The 12,985-nt window shown below is 41.8% G+C and overlaps 2 protein-coding genes across 4 annotated transcripts; both read right to left on the bottom strand.

Moving 5' to 3' along the window:
* Nucleotides 1-2,345: 2,345 nt before the first annotated feature.
* Nucleotides 2,346-4,841, bottom strand: LOC121706916. 2 transcript variants are annotated; one of them, XM_042089055.1, is made up of 3 exons: nucleotides 4,432-4,841; nucleotides 3,309-4,273; nucleotides 2,346-2,884 (listed from the first exon to the last, which is right to left on the bottom strand). In XM_042089055.1, the coding sequence occupies exons 2-3, from the start codon at nucleotides 4,254-4,256 to the stop codon at nucleotides 2,597-2,599; spliced, it is 1,236 nt and encodes a 411-aa protein (XP_041944989.1). In that variant the 5' UTR covers nucleotides 4,257-4,273; nucleotides 4,432-4,841; the 3' UTR covers nucleotides 2,346-2,596. The 2 variants fall into 2 exon arrangements, with proteins under 2 accessions (XP_041944989.1, XP_041944990.1); XM_042089056.1 differs by having other exon boundaries at nucleotides 3,309-4,190.
* A 1,096-nt stretch (nucleotides 4,842-5,937) lies between these two features.
* Nucleotides 5,938-10,240, bottom strand: cnbpb (CCHC-type zinc finger, nucleic acid binding protein b). Of its 2 annotated transcripts, none has more exons than XM_042089073.1 (5): nucleotides 10,109-10,240; nucleotides 8,558-8,683; nucleotides 8,385-8,450; nucleotides 7,499-7,697; nucleotides 5,938-7,133 (listed from the first exon to the last, which is right to left on the bottom strand). In XM_042089073.1, the coding sequence occupies exons 2-5, from the start codon at nucleotides 8,658-8,660 to the stop codon at nucleotides 7,016-7,018; spliced, it is 486 nt and encodes a 161-aa protein (XP_041945007.1). In that variant the 5' UTR covers nucleotides 8,661-8,683; nucleotides 10,109-10,240; the 3' UTR covers nucleotides 5,938-7,015. The 2 variants fall into 2 exon arrangements, with proteins under 2 accessions (XP_041945007.1, XP_041945006.1); XM_042089072.1 differs by lacking the exon at nucleotides 10,109-10,240 and adding an exon at nucleotides 9,655-9,841.
* Between the last annotated feature and the right edge of the window lie 2,745 nt (nucleotides 10,241-12,985).

The raw sequence follows: 12,985 nt of genomic DNA, 5'->3' as shown, positions 1-12,985 counted from the left end.
CCTTCATAAAATGTCTAACCCTCATATTTAACCCAGACCTAAGACTTTGCACTTTGCCCATCATTGATCATGGAATTAAAATAGCAAGGTGCTATAGTGATTAATAGGTCAGAGCGAGGGATTTGAATTTCAGATGATCCAGCTCAAGTCTTGTCAGCACTAATCATTATTCTGTATATTTTTATTTGTGTGTGTGTGCGCGCGCGTGTGTGTGCGTGCCTGTTGATCCTATTTCATTTTATCCTATTTTATTATGTATCTCACACTCTTCATTTAACATCTAAAAAAATAGGTTAATGTAGAGTAATTCATCAAAATACAGTCTTTTGTCTAGAAGTACAGGAAAGGTGTGAACAGAATATACTGGTTTCATGTTTGTGTTTGAACTGTTAACATGACTAACTGAATGGGAAGCGTATCAGTACTTTATTACCCTCTACTGGAAATGGTGAGATACTGCAGCTCGTGGTGATGAATGCACTAACTTTATAAAGTCTCTGCTTTGTCTTAGTGGTCAAGGGCCAAGATGATTAATCATCATGAGAACAAAAAAGAAAAATAATTCATAAATGAATACCAAGTATACATACACAGCTTTAAACATCTCAAATTCAAATCCCTCTCTCTGGCCTATAGGTCACTGGGTCTGCACCTTGCTATTTTAATTCCATGATCCAGCTTTCCCCTCTCGTCCACTACTGTCCTCTGATGAGCGTCTGCTATATGTCAGCCTTCCATCAACACTAAAAGGTCAAAGTGAAGACTTTACCAAGTGCTATTCGTTCTAGAGATAGCTTTGGGATCTTCAAAATAGAATAAAATAGAATAGAATAGAATAGAATATACTTTAATGTCCCCATGGGGAAATTTGTCTTGGGCTCATCAAAGCATAACCCAGTACATACATCAACATGGACATGACAGACAACACGTTACATAATAAATAGAAACATTGACAGCACGAGCTACAGCACAGAGGAGCCCGTTGGCAAGAATGTGAACTGCCCATGGAGCTCCAATTACACTAGAGTAGATGGTAAAAAGGATGGCAGTTAAAAAAAGTTTCTAAAGACTTATCTGGTCACCTTATTTTCCCTTACAGTAGAGGTGGGTATATATATATATGTTGATGGTTATTCCCTTACAGTAGAGGTGGGTATATATATGTTGATGGGTATTGGTATTATCCTGTTCAATTCTATTTAGTGTATTGATAATATTGGTGGTTTTGTCTCTTTGATGTTATGAGATGTAATGCTTATTGGTGTCATTTGTAAGTCGCTTTGACAAAATCACCTGCTGAATGTCATAAACATATTTATAGCCAATCAAGAACAATCTAGTTTAAAATCCCGAAGTGGTTTGGTCAGATGACTTCAAGACCTGTCTCAAAGATCACTGCGGCAGTTCAGGTTGTTTCATAAGACATATTTATGTTTCTGAGTATAATGTAAGGGCTCTTAGTGTCCTTTTTAATTACTTCATATCTTCTTAATATTGTTATTTTCTCTTTGGCAATATGCCACATTAGTTATCATATTTACACTATTGACCATATATTACCAAATGTTGTAAAATATTACCACAGGAATACTTCACCACTGTTACTCAACCAGCTTGATTTTTTTAAATACCGTAACTTTTCTGTGCCCTTTATTACTACTTTCATGTTACACCCAAGCACTCTTAAATAACCACATACCAGTCTTCAGTACACTATCATCAGCTGTTACAACCCCATGAGGAATCTGGAGTGTCTCCTGGACCTCGACCATAAAGGCATCCTCTGGCTGCTCGGGTGTAAAGCGAGCACTTCTTCCCCCACGACCTATATTGTAATTTTGCTCCAATGAATATTTCATGCATATTGTGCTTACTGCGGCTAAACAGTAGACCCGGTGGGGGGAGAGGGTGTTGAAAGGAGCAATGCCTCACGGTGGGGCAGAATCTGGTGATGATGCCTGTCTCTCAGGAGGACTGTGGAACTCTTGGCCCCCTATAGCCCACTAATGTTCCACCATTCAATATTAATGAGAGCTAAGAGAGGATCACTTCTGCTGTGCTAAAACACCAAATGAATTTGATGTTCTGAATTTGTCTGTATAATATAATGCATACAGGCAAATTATTTCTTTTTGAGAGTGAATATGATTAATATATTTATTTAAAGTAAAGGAGCAAACTTTAATCACTTTTTGACATTGTTAATACAGTGGTTGAAATATAGTCTTTTCAAAAAACATTAATGCACAATATATGATCACTTAACTGTATGAAATGCTATACAATTAATGGTAAAAAAAACTTTTCATGTTAAAAACTTAATATAAATTGTTTTACCTTAAATACAAGAAATCACACATAAAGCTATAGATCTCTATGATATCCATGAAAGACTCCACTGACTTGCTTAAGCACTTCATGCACAATCCTGTTTGCTTCTCTAAATTGATCCTGATCATAACACTAAGCTAAACTGAACATAGGTCAATGAGCCACTGTGATCTAATTCTCACGTAGGAGACTAACGTAACTAAATCATTTTAGGCAAATGACTCTTAATCCAAGATGTTGCTGTCTGCTCGCACCAGCACAGTCACAATAGTGTGCACACCCGTGATGGGCCGTGGTCAGGCCCAGCAGTCGGCACGTGCGCGTGGCCGTTCGGGGACTGCCGCTGCCGCTGCTGCTGCTGCAGGACCTCAGAGGAGCCCAGCTGCAGGTGGAGGAGGGCCGTCTGGGCGCGCGTCTCCTGCAGGGCCCGCCGCGCCTCCTGCAGCTGCTCCTGCAGCCCCAGCATCTCCCTCTGCCGGCTGCCGCGCTCCCGCTCCAGCACCTCCACCTGCTGCAGGAGGTGAGCCGCCATCGCCTGTGCAGACTGGAGCTTTGAGGGGGTCAGAGACTCGTCAGGCAAGGCAGGACTGTAGGCTCATATCTGTTACATTCATTACTTTTTGTCTAGAAAGGGATCAAGTGAAGTGAAAATGCTCCACAGGCCAGACTCATGGGACTAAGCTGGATGTGAAAAGAAAATGGTGTTGATATCAACACAACAAAACATTAGTCCTTCATGTGTTTGTGGGTCTGTGTATGGAAGACATTGCCTGACAGAAGAATTCTGCTTTAGTGATCTCCAGTGATCTCAAATTCTGAAAATAATTTGAAGTTAGGAACTGGTTTAGAGCTGTATTTCTTGCCTGTGGCATGATGGATGGATCATGCCACAGGTTGTTTAGTGTACTGTATAACTACTCAATCCCCTGATGCATTTGAGATGTGTGCATACTCAAAGTGAAATGATTGCTTACCTGGACTGTCAGCTCAAAAGAGGAGCATTTGAGCTGTTCCAGTTGTTCCACTTTGGTTTTGCAGGCAGTGAGTATGTCAATGAGAGTGCTGTTGCATGCTGTACTATCCCTTTTCCTGATGCTCACATCTTCCTGCATTTGGTCCTCACATATATTCTCTTCTAAGTCAGCTATGGTACCTGTAGAGTTCCTCAGAACACCGCTCCCTATAGTAACGCCCATGTTGGCGTGCCTGTGTTTCTCCTTAAGGTCCTGTAGAGAGGTAACAGATGATCCAGTGTCATTCAGTTCGGATCCAATGATAACAATTGTCCGCTCTAATGAGGAGTTGGTTCCCAGCATTCCTTGGTGCGCCCCTCCTGATCCAAGCAATTTCTGAGATGTGTGCTTTTGTGAGTCTTCTCGCAGACAACCTAGATCAGAGATGTCATGAGGGGAAGCGCACGTTTCTGTTAGTGGTGTTTCCAGGTTTATTCTGTCCTCACTTATGATTATGGATCTTAAGGTCTTCACTGTAACGTGAAGAGTGTCATCCTCTTCACAATCCTCGCACGCCAGGTCATCGGTTTCCCTCTCTGTGGAGTGTAGAGGCGACTCCTTGGTCACAAGCTGATCTCTCGCCCTCACCGCGCCATCTCCAGGACTGCGCAGACCGGACAACGCCTCCTCGGCCTCGTCCAGCTCTCGAATGGCCTCTAAAGGCGAGACGTGAAGAGGTAAGATGTTTTCCTGAGAGAGGCATGCTGGCAGCTTGGTTGTCTCTCCAGCTCTGGTGGCTGGATCAAGTGGAGGATCCTCTTCAGGACAAGGACTGACGGAGCTAATGCTGAACATCTCCTCCATGGCATCTCCCACCTTTCCCAATGAGTCCTCCTCTTGCATCTGCAGCCCATCACATAACAGGGTGTTAAGCCCACTGCTAGAGAGTGCGGGAGCCTGGCTCTGCATAGATACTGTTATAACATCTACATTAAAACAAAAGTACCTCAATATTATTCAAATATGAGTATACCACACAAAAAAATCCTCTCACACGTATATGAGTATTATAGTATTGTTTCCTTCTTATGTGTTTTAATCCTATACAGATAAATAATGTGAAGAGAGAGAGTGCTCCTCCTACCTGCAGCAGGTTCTGTGCGGTCATCCCTCTGCCCTCTCTGTTCCACTGGTGCAGTGTGTGTCTGTCTGCTGGTGGGCAGGTCTGTCTGCCCGGCGATGAAAACTTGGACCCTATTAATGACCAGGAGCTCAAGGCTCCAGTTACGTAGGCCAATGAATCAATTAGCCATATTCAATTCTAGATGACATCACTTATGAAGTTGATTGCAACAATTTGCATGTTGCATCACATCATCTTTCATAACAAATGAAACACTGGGATTATTCAGTAACTGCCAATGAAATTCTGTTGCAGTAGTCGCCTACAAACTGGTACACTAAGCATAGTTGATTGGGCTTATTCTGCTTTACTATAGACCCTTTCAACAAGGTAAACAAAAACAATGCTTGAACATTCTATTTGGGCCCCAATCTACTTCCTCTGCATTAAGATAACATATGGAATGTAAAAAGGAAGTCTTGTGGGGTCAACTATGATGCTGATAATGGAACTCTCTTGAAAGGGTCTATAAATTACATCATATAATAATGCATATCTAAGATGACACACTTGTATTGCTCGGTATGAACAGTTACCACACAGTATCCCATTGAATAATTCACTGATGAAATGAACACCAGTCAGTTAAGCATCCACAATACCTCTGGTCCCTCGAGAGCCAGCTGTCAGATGACAGGATCTCCTTACCCACATTTACACTGTCATTGACCTGTTATTTCATCAACAGCAAAAGTGCTTTATGTCTTCACTTGACATCAGCAAGAATGCACACTGCAAAGACAGCTTCCTCTTTACATTTAATACTATGGACTAGTGAATGTTAGTCGCTTTGGTTAAAAAGCGTCAGCCAAATGTAATGTAATGTAATGAATGGAGATTGCAAGTGTAAGTGCTTGAGACCCCAACTGCTTGGTTGAAATGTGTTCATAAAATCTAAGACCACCACACGTATTATTTTTTCCCCCCTTTTTGCTGCTATAGGTTCTTAATCTTCCTGAACTTCAGGGCACACTCTCACACGTGTCTCCCCCCACCTCACACATGGAATAGTAGCAAGTTCATGCAAGGCCTTTTAATAGGCCTGCTAAATTTGTACTGCTGGCATCACCAGGGAGGACTGGCTCTGAAACTGATCTGCGCTCTCAAAGGAGAGTTCCTTTGGCCTCGAATATAACTCAGCCTCTGTTCAGCAGAGCTAAGACTACTTCTAGCCCTAGCAGCTCAAAGGCCCTCAGGGATACCTCAGTGTCATTACTAGTGCTGTCACAATTCCATATCATTAATAAATTATACACCAATATCATTTGGGCCGGTAACTAAAAATACTACAATGGGACACAAAGTGGATTGTCCTTTAAAGGTTTGTTGCCAGTGGAAGAGTGACTTTAAGCCACATCATAGTGTTTATAAAACCTGTGAAAGGTGTATAATCATGTGGTGTACTTAATCAGCCAAGTTGATTAAACCTGAAGAATGGTGGAAAAGGAAATCAGACAAGTCAGGAAATAAACTTCAGTCATACTCCCCTTCCTCCTCCAGCTTTATTGATAGTTTAAAATTACATCTCTATGTTCATCTCTACTTCTGATGCAATAACCTTCCGACTTAAAAACTGAGTACAAGCAAATGATATTTTTTACAGTAGTCTAAGTGATATTGTACAAAAATAACATTTTGATTCTGTGAAAACATTCTCCTTTCTCCTGCTCCTAATTCTGCTTTTTCTCCTTTGTTTTAATTTTTTCTGTATTTTTCCCATGGGTTAAATGACCTAAATGGCATTGCGATCTGGGGACTTTAAGTTAGATTTTCCTTTTTACTGTCAGCCACGGCACATAGTTAACTAGCTGACACGTCACAGAGTGAAAAAAATAAAATAAAAAATCCAATGCATCCTTTTTTACATAGCTTGCATGTTCGACTTTTTTATATTTTCCCCAGGCTGCGCTGTAAACGGGTTGATCAGTTGTACTATTTCATTTACCGTTTTTCTCCACTTTGCTGCGTACTGCTGGTCGGACGCGGATAGATCTGACCATTATGTGACATGTGCTGCTTGCTCCAGGTCATTTAATCTCACCATAACTCACTCACGTTCACTAAACAACAAAAAAGCTAATCATTTCCGGAAGCTCAAGCTTCCATGATTTCGTTTTTTTTTTCCTCCCTCCCTCCCTCCCTCCCTCCTTCCTTCCTTCCTTACACTCTTTACACCTCTCGCAGAGGCCCAGTTGCCCAAGTCCGGAGAGGCCAACCTGACATGATGCTGCTGCTGCTGCTGCTGCTTCTCACTCACACGCACGCACTCCTCCCTGGTCACCAGTGGCATGGAAAGGGGGTTCTTTAACAAAGCATTATACATAACACCTCTACCAAACTAAACATAAACATTTTTGTATTAAATGCAGAAAGTGGAAAATTCTTCTTTTTTTTCCTTTTCCACCCCTTTCCTCCTTTTAACATGTCAAGAGCTCACTGGCCTGGGACTAGCCTCTATCTGCCAACCTTTGGCCAGTGAAGAGGATTTCAGAGAAAATAATACAACCATCAATCAGAAAAAGGAGGGGCGACAAGGGAACTGGAATTAGGCAGTGGCTTCGATGGTGCATTCTTTCGCCAAGTGCCCAGCCTTGCCGCAGTTGTAGCAGTTCACTTCACTGGCCTTGCTGCACTGGACCGCCACATGGCCGATCTCGCCACACCTGAGAGAAAGAGAGGCGCTGGGTCAGTTCACTCACTGGCTGCCTCACCGACTCAAACAAAATGGAGGATTGTAAGCATTTGCATCCAAGTGACATCTTCAGTGGGGAACAAAAGCATTCCAAAGTGACCTTCCAACTAAGGCTGAATATTAACTAAGAAGCTTCATAATGAACAGCATTAACTTTCTTCAGTTGCATGGACTGACTTCTATGCATCCAGATAAACATATTAATGTTACCAATGGCTGCTTTTCCTGAGTCAGTTGTAGTTTGTGAGTCTAAAACAAACTCTGCGGAATGTGTACAACTTAATACTATAAATACATTTATGGGATGGGTACATTTATGGCTTCAAACCCATATACCTGTAGCACTTGACTTTTTCACAGCCTTTCTGGATGTGACCAAAGCCTCCACAGGAATAGCACTTCTGCTCGTTGGCATGGTCACAGTCGCGTGCCATGTGGCCGGCCTTGCCACAGTTGTAGCAGCACTGCTCACGCTCCTTCTTGGGCTCCTTGCAATCTCTGGAGATGTGACCACTCCTGCCACAGTTGTAGCATGCTAGACAAGGAGAAAAGAAGCAGACAACTCAATTAGCTCAATTCTAGAGTGAGCAAGTTGAGGAAATGATGCAGATATGGCAATAAAACTTTCCTTTAAGGAAAGAAACGACCTTTGCTTCATAATACATGATTACTATGCACTGAACAAACAACGGTTAAAATGCTTAAAACAGTCAGATACAATTACGAAAATCTATGTTCTAATCCACATGTTTGGGTATATACACCTTTTAAAACTATGCAACCTAAATGAATATGAAATCATTCTGAGTAACTCTTACAAACTTGACCAAGGCCTTCTGGTGGACTGATGTGTGTTATAAGAGTGTTCTGGTGGCAGTTTGTAGGAGCAAGTCACAAAAGTAATCAACAGATCTACAGCACCTCACCCTTGGCAACTCCCTAAGACATGAATTCAATTTGGCAGACTCCCTAATAATTAATATGCATCCTCAACTGTTCAAAATGCATACTTGTATGTATTATATACATTACTTGTATGTACGAACCATGAACAGACAAGACCTACACAGAAAAGGGGTCCACACAGGCTTACATCTTCAGCTAAATAGGCCATAACAGCTGAGCTGGCTCCTGCCCAAGCCATCTGAGTGGTGTGGAATATGCCACTCCTGTATGAGCTGCTACACTAAACATTGGTGCAACTTCAAAAAGTCAGACTCACCGTCCTCAGTCCGCTCGCAGTCCCTGGCCACGTGGCCTGGCTCTCCACAACGGTAGCAGAACAGATCTGGACAGGGGCAAAGTGGAGAGATTTTACCTCAAACTGAAAAACACAGCATAGCTACAGTGACCTAAAAGGCCACAATGTCGGTCAGCGGATCTCAGCTCACTCACCTTTGCCACGGCCACGGCCCTTGCTGCGCCCGCGTCCAGCATTCGGACAGTTCTTGATCCAGTGGCCTGTGCGGCCGCACCCAAAGCACTCGTTGCTGCTCATCACCTCAATCTGCGACCTGCAACCTGCAAGGCATGGAAGTGTACATTTTATTGCCCTCTCATTAACTGTATCTAACTTGTTTTGAAAATAGATTCTCTAAGGGGGGGATGCCAAGTGTCCTTGCAGAGAAGATGAGAAAGATGTCACTGCTGACTGATCACCTTCCAAATTAAATTTCCAAGAGGTGTTTGAAGTCATCTGAACATTAAGATGACTTCTCATGTAAGTGCTGTGGCCATTTTAGATGTAACCTAGGTGTGAGGGTCCACTAAAAAAACAACAACACACACACATCTGTCAACTAATGTCATGTGGACGGGAACCATTGTTTAATATTGTAAGAAAACTATGAAATCTGCTTAATTATTTCATGACATGACACCACTTTATTGACTTTTCCAAAGAGCCAAGGAGATACAGGTGAGAATAAATTAAACACTTGACTCAAAAACAGATTCAGAAGTTTCAAATGTAAATCACGTCACTGGTCTGGCTCGCTTTTGAATGTTTTTGTCGGAGTTAGTTAAAGCAAGGTTCAAACATAAGGGTTGACAATGACATACCTGCACTCTGAAACCAGCTTCTATCCATCAAGATAACCACCAACGACGTCGATGCCCGCATAACATCACTTTTAACAACCAAGAGTGCTATTGCAGTTTATGTAAATTAATCTATGGATTGCTACATTATGACATTCAAAATTACATGATGCAGTTGCTCTACTCCCGACACTACACACACCATGTTCAAATGCCAAAGTCTGTTCAAAGCACACTGGCCAACAGCAACAATGGCAACATGTGTTTTAGCAAGTTGGCTAGCTAAGGAGGCTAAGGGGGCAAGGCCATGGGAGAAAGAGAAAATGTATGCCCACTACGCACAGAAGCACTACTTTTCATTTCTACTAACAAGCTGGTCATTTAGGGGCACCACATATCAAAAACTCCATTAGACATACTTTCTCTCTCCAAATATTCCCCCGTCGACTCACCAGTTTCAGCTGCCCCGTGCTGGGTTCCTGCAGTTCCATTGGAACATTCTCCGCGCCGCCCACCCACGCCTGCGGCCTCGGTACTTGAACGGACCCTCAATATTTCGGAAGACCCCAACAAACAGTCCCACGACGGTGATTACTATAATCTCCCGATACCATACTTCGCATCAGCATCGCGTTTATTTTCGTCTGAAAACAACATCTACATGCAGCATATAATTAATAAATTCCAGCGACTTTCCCGCGCGGAGCCTGACGCAGTAGGCCAAAGTGCGCCGTCAGAAATTTCTGCTTGTTTACCTTTTCAACAAATTCCACCACAACAGTTCGATTTGCATCCATGTTTCTTTGACATATTTCGATAACAGAGACCCCCTCGGACACAGGGCTATCACAACACATCTTATCAACCGTGATTATTTTCATATTTTCGTCCTTAAAAGCCACTCACCTCGGCTACGTGACTCGTTGCTGTTTATTTTCAGTTCCTCCTCTCTCCGCTGCGCCACACGCGGTTTGCACACGGACCTCTGCTGGCCAAGCCCCCTCCTCCGCCCAGCCCTCCTTTGCACACGGCTCGATATTATGAAGAACCTATAGTAAAACGGAGCTTGCGGACACCACCTTGGGAAATCGTCGTATCACAACATCAAGCTCAGCAATTGCCTTTATGTTAGACATTTCGCCTTCCCTTTTGCCCGAATGTTTTGCATCAGTAGGCTACCAGGTTACTACAAACAATACAATTTAAGAATAAAAAACAACCCTTGTGTTATTCACACCAAGCAATCAAACAATGATGATTCAGCCTACCCTAAAAAAATCTGCAGGTTTTCCTTTGAATTCCTTGCCTTTCATATGCAGGAATGCAGTTGGCTATTTTGGACATGAAAACACTGCATTGCAACCATGTACTGCATGTAGTAGGCCTATTTTGAACATTAAACTGTTGTGAAACACTGCAGTAAATGCAGTTTTTGTATAACTGCATTTAAGGGTAGGCTACGCCATATGCTGCTGGAATTAGATACAATTTCTTTGAACAAAGGCTTTTGTTGAAATTAGCCTAAATGTCACCAACATATGGGACGGGCAATCAATATACTCAGAAAAAGAATCCACAAGCATGGCAAATATTATGCAATCTAAACTTGACCAGTGGCAGTTAGCCTACTTGATGTAGCCTGTCATCAATGCAGACAACTTATGTGCCCTGGAAATAGCCTTTGACAACAAACTCAGAAAATATACTAACACAACCTAATGCATGCACTCAAATAGAGGTAGGCTATCAAAACCCATGTCCACCATATTGGAAGGAGCCAGCAGACAGAACAGAGAGAGAGAGAGTCTGGGCTTTTACAGCCGAGTCATTTGACTAATTGAGCAAAATATCTGACCAACCCCTCGCCCAGTACACCAGATCAATAGCCTACATTTGAGGAGTGTAGTCATCTTTCGCTGTTAAGGTGGTCCATCTCAGAGCCATGTCTTGAAAAAATTCATCACATTATTACAACAGAACATTTCTTGATCTTCAATAATGATTCATAATATAGCAATTGAGGCTAATGCAAACTAATGCATGTCTGACATCTATAAAATGAAATTGACAATTTCCTCGCCAACTTTTCTTGTGAATTAATTAGGCCTGGCCTAGACAACTCTTTCATAAAATAGTTATCTTTGTTCCAAGCAGCACCCCAAGTCTTTTTTTTTTTTTTTTAAATATATCTAGATGAGAAGCCATGCAATGTATGTATTTAAAACAGCTCAGATTAGGAAATATTTCTAGAACTAGTTCTTAAGTGTCTTTCACCATCCATTTTCAGTGGAAAAGGGACAGTGAATAATGGACCGGTGCACATAATCTCACTTTTAGATGTTTTGTTTTTATTAGGGATTATTGACAGTGTGAGGTATGGAGATGATGCAAGCTGGGAATACCTTAAATCCCAGATGCCAGGCCTCCTCACACAGTCTCCGCCTCAATCACTCTCCCATCCCTGGCCATGTGAGGAGAGAACATTAGAGCATCTCTGGGATTTGCCCTAGGAAGGTTTACTGATACAGACTCATTGATTTTTACAGTATTTAAACTCTTAAAAGCAATGTTTTTGAACTGAAACACTTCCTAAATGCTCCTTATTTGTCAAGAAGACACCACTGAAGGAATTTAGTATTTTTTATTAAGTATGTTTTCCCTGATTATTGAAGAACTGCTAGAATGCCAAGAATAGATCAAACACTGCATTGCTTGGTATGCCATTCAGCCATGGCCACCAACTGTGTGAAAATCCCGTACAGAGAGAAAAGACCTCATTTGCTTTAGGTGAGTGGGACATTATTATAACATATTACTGAAATGTGTTCATCACTGACCTATTCATCACTGACTAAAAATCTTGAGAGATTGCATGCTTCTTCATTCATTAAAATGTGAATGTCTACATCAGACATTGAAATGGCATACAGTTGTGACCAAAAATACACATAAAGTGAGAATCCACAGCATGAAATCAGATAAACATCATGTCATGAGTTATATACTGCCAGTGAATTTGTTTGAGCTTTTACTTAATCTATATTTAATATTGTTTAAATCTGTTGGGAAGGGCAAATTGATTGGCAAAAAATGAAATAAAACAAACAGAATTGCTGGTGACAATGCAGCATTGGCTGACTTCATCCAGTGGGTGTCACTATGTGCTCATAGTACTATCCCATGTTTTGTCTAGTAAGGGGTCAGCTACCTTTACCACAGTTATTACCAGTCACCACCATGCAATGAAATGGCTGGTTTGGTTATTATTAGCCTATTATTACAAAATGCTTTGGACTGGTGAGTTTGGATTTTCTGCTCCTAGTGGCATGGTGCATTGTAACAAATTGAGGAAACATGTCAATATCTAAGTTGCCTATACCGTCAGTTATCACAGTGTTTTTAGGTTTTAGGTAGCAGCAGTTTGAGGGTTAAATCCCTACACGACCAGAACCACAAAATAATTATGTGGCAACTGGACAGTGGCAGTAACAATAATAGGCTATGTGGCTTGTGTTCTAAACATAGGCCTATCACATGTTGTCATTTATATATGATTGCAACATGAATCAAATAATAAGCGTCAGTCTGTCTGTGCCCTGCTGACACCCTTCAACAGGCTTGACCTGAGGTCTCAGGCTTGTAGACTAGACCCCATAAAGGAGAATATAGCCTGTAGTCAAAATGTATAGAACATGGGCACTGCTTATAGTGACTGTACCTCGATATACTGTGGCACCACAACTATACTTGGGTCAAATCCTATTCTCCCTATACTGTGTGGCT

This window comes from Alosa sapidissima, chromosome 4 (assembly GCF_018492685.1).
Source record: "Alosa sapidissima isolate fAloSap1 chromosome 4, fAloSap1.pri, whole genome shotgun sequence".
In the NCBI taxonomy this organism is placed as follows: domain Eukaryota; kingdom Metazoa; phylum Chordata; class Actinopteri; order Clupeiformes; family Clupeidae; genus Alosa; species Alosa sapidissima.
The sequence above is the reverse complement of the archived record's forward strand: the minus strand, read 5'-3'. Positions and strand labels throughout refer to the sequence as shown.

Bases quoted from the DNA above. Each gene is read 5' to 3' on its own strand.
- LOC121706916 (XM_042089055.1), bottom strand. From the start codon at position 4,256: ATGCAGAGCCAGGCTCCCGCACTCTCTAGCAGTGGGCTTAACACCCTG. The intron at 2,885-3,308 runs GTAAGCAATCAT...ACCCCCTCAAAG, and splicing joins CTTTTGAGCTGACAGTCCAG to CTCCAGTCTGCACAGGCGAT.
- cnbpb (XM_042089073.1), bottom strand. From the start codon at position 8,660: ATGAGCAGCAACGAGTGCTTTGGGTGCGGCCGCACAGGCCACTGGATC. The intron at 7,698-8,384 runs GTGAGTCTGACT...CTCCTTGTCTAG, and splicing joins CTGCGAGCGGACTGAGGACG to CATGCTACAACTGTGGCAGG. The intron at 7,134-7,498 runs GTATATGGGTTT...TCTTTCTCTCAG, and splicing joins GAAAAAGTCAAGTGCTACAG to GTGTGGCGAGATCGGCCATG.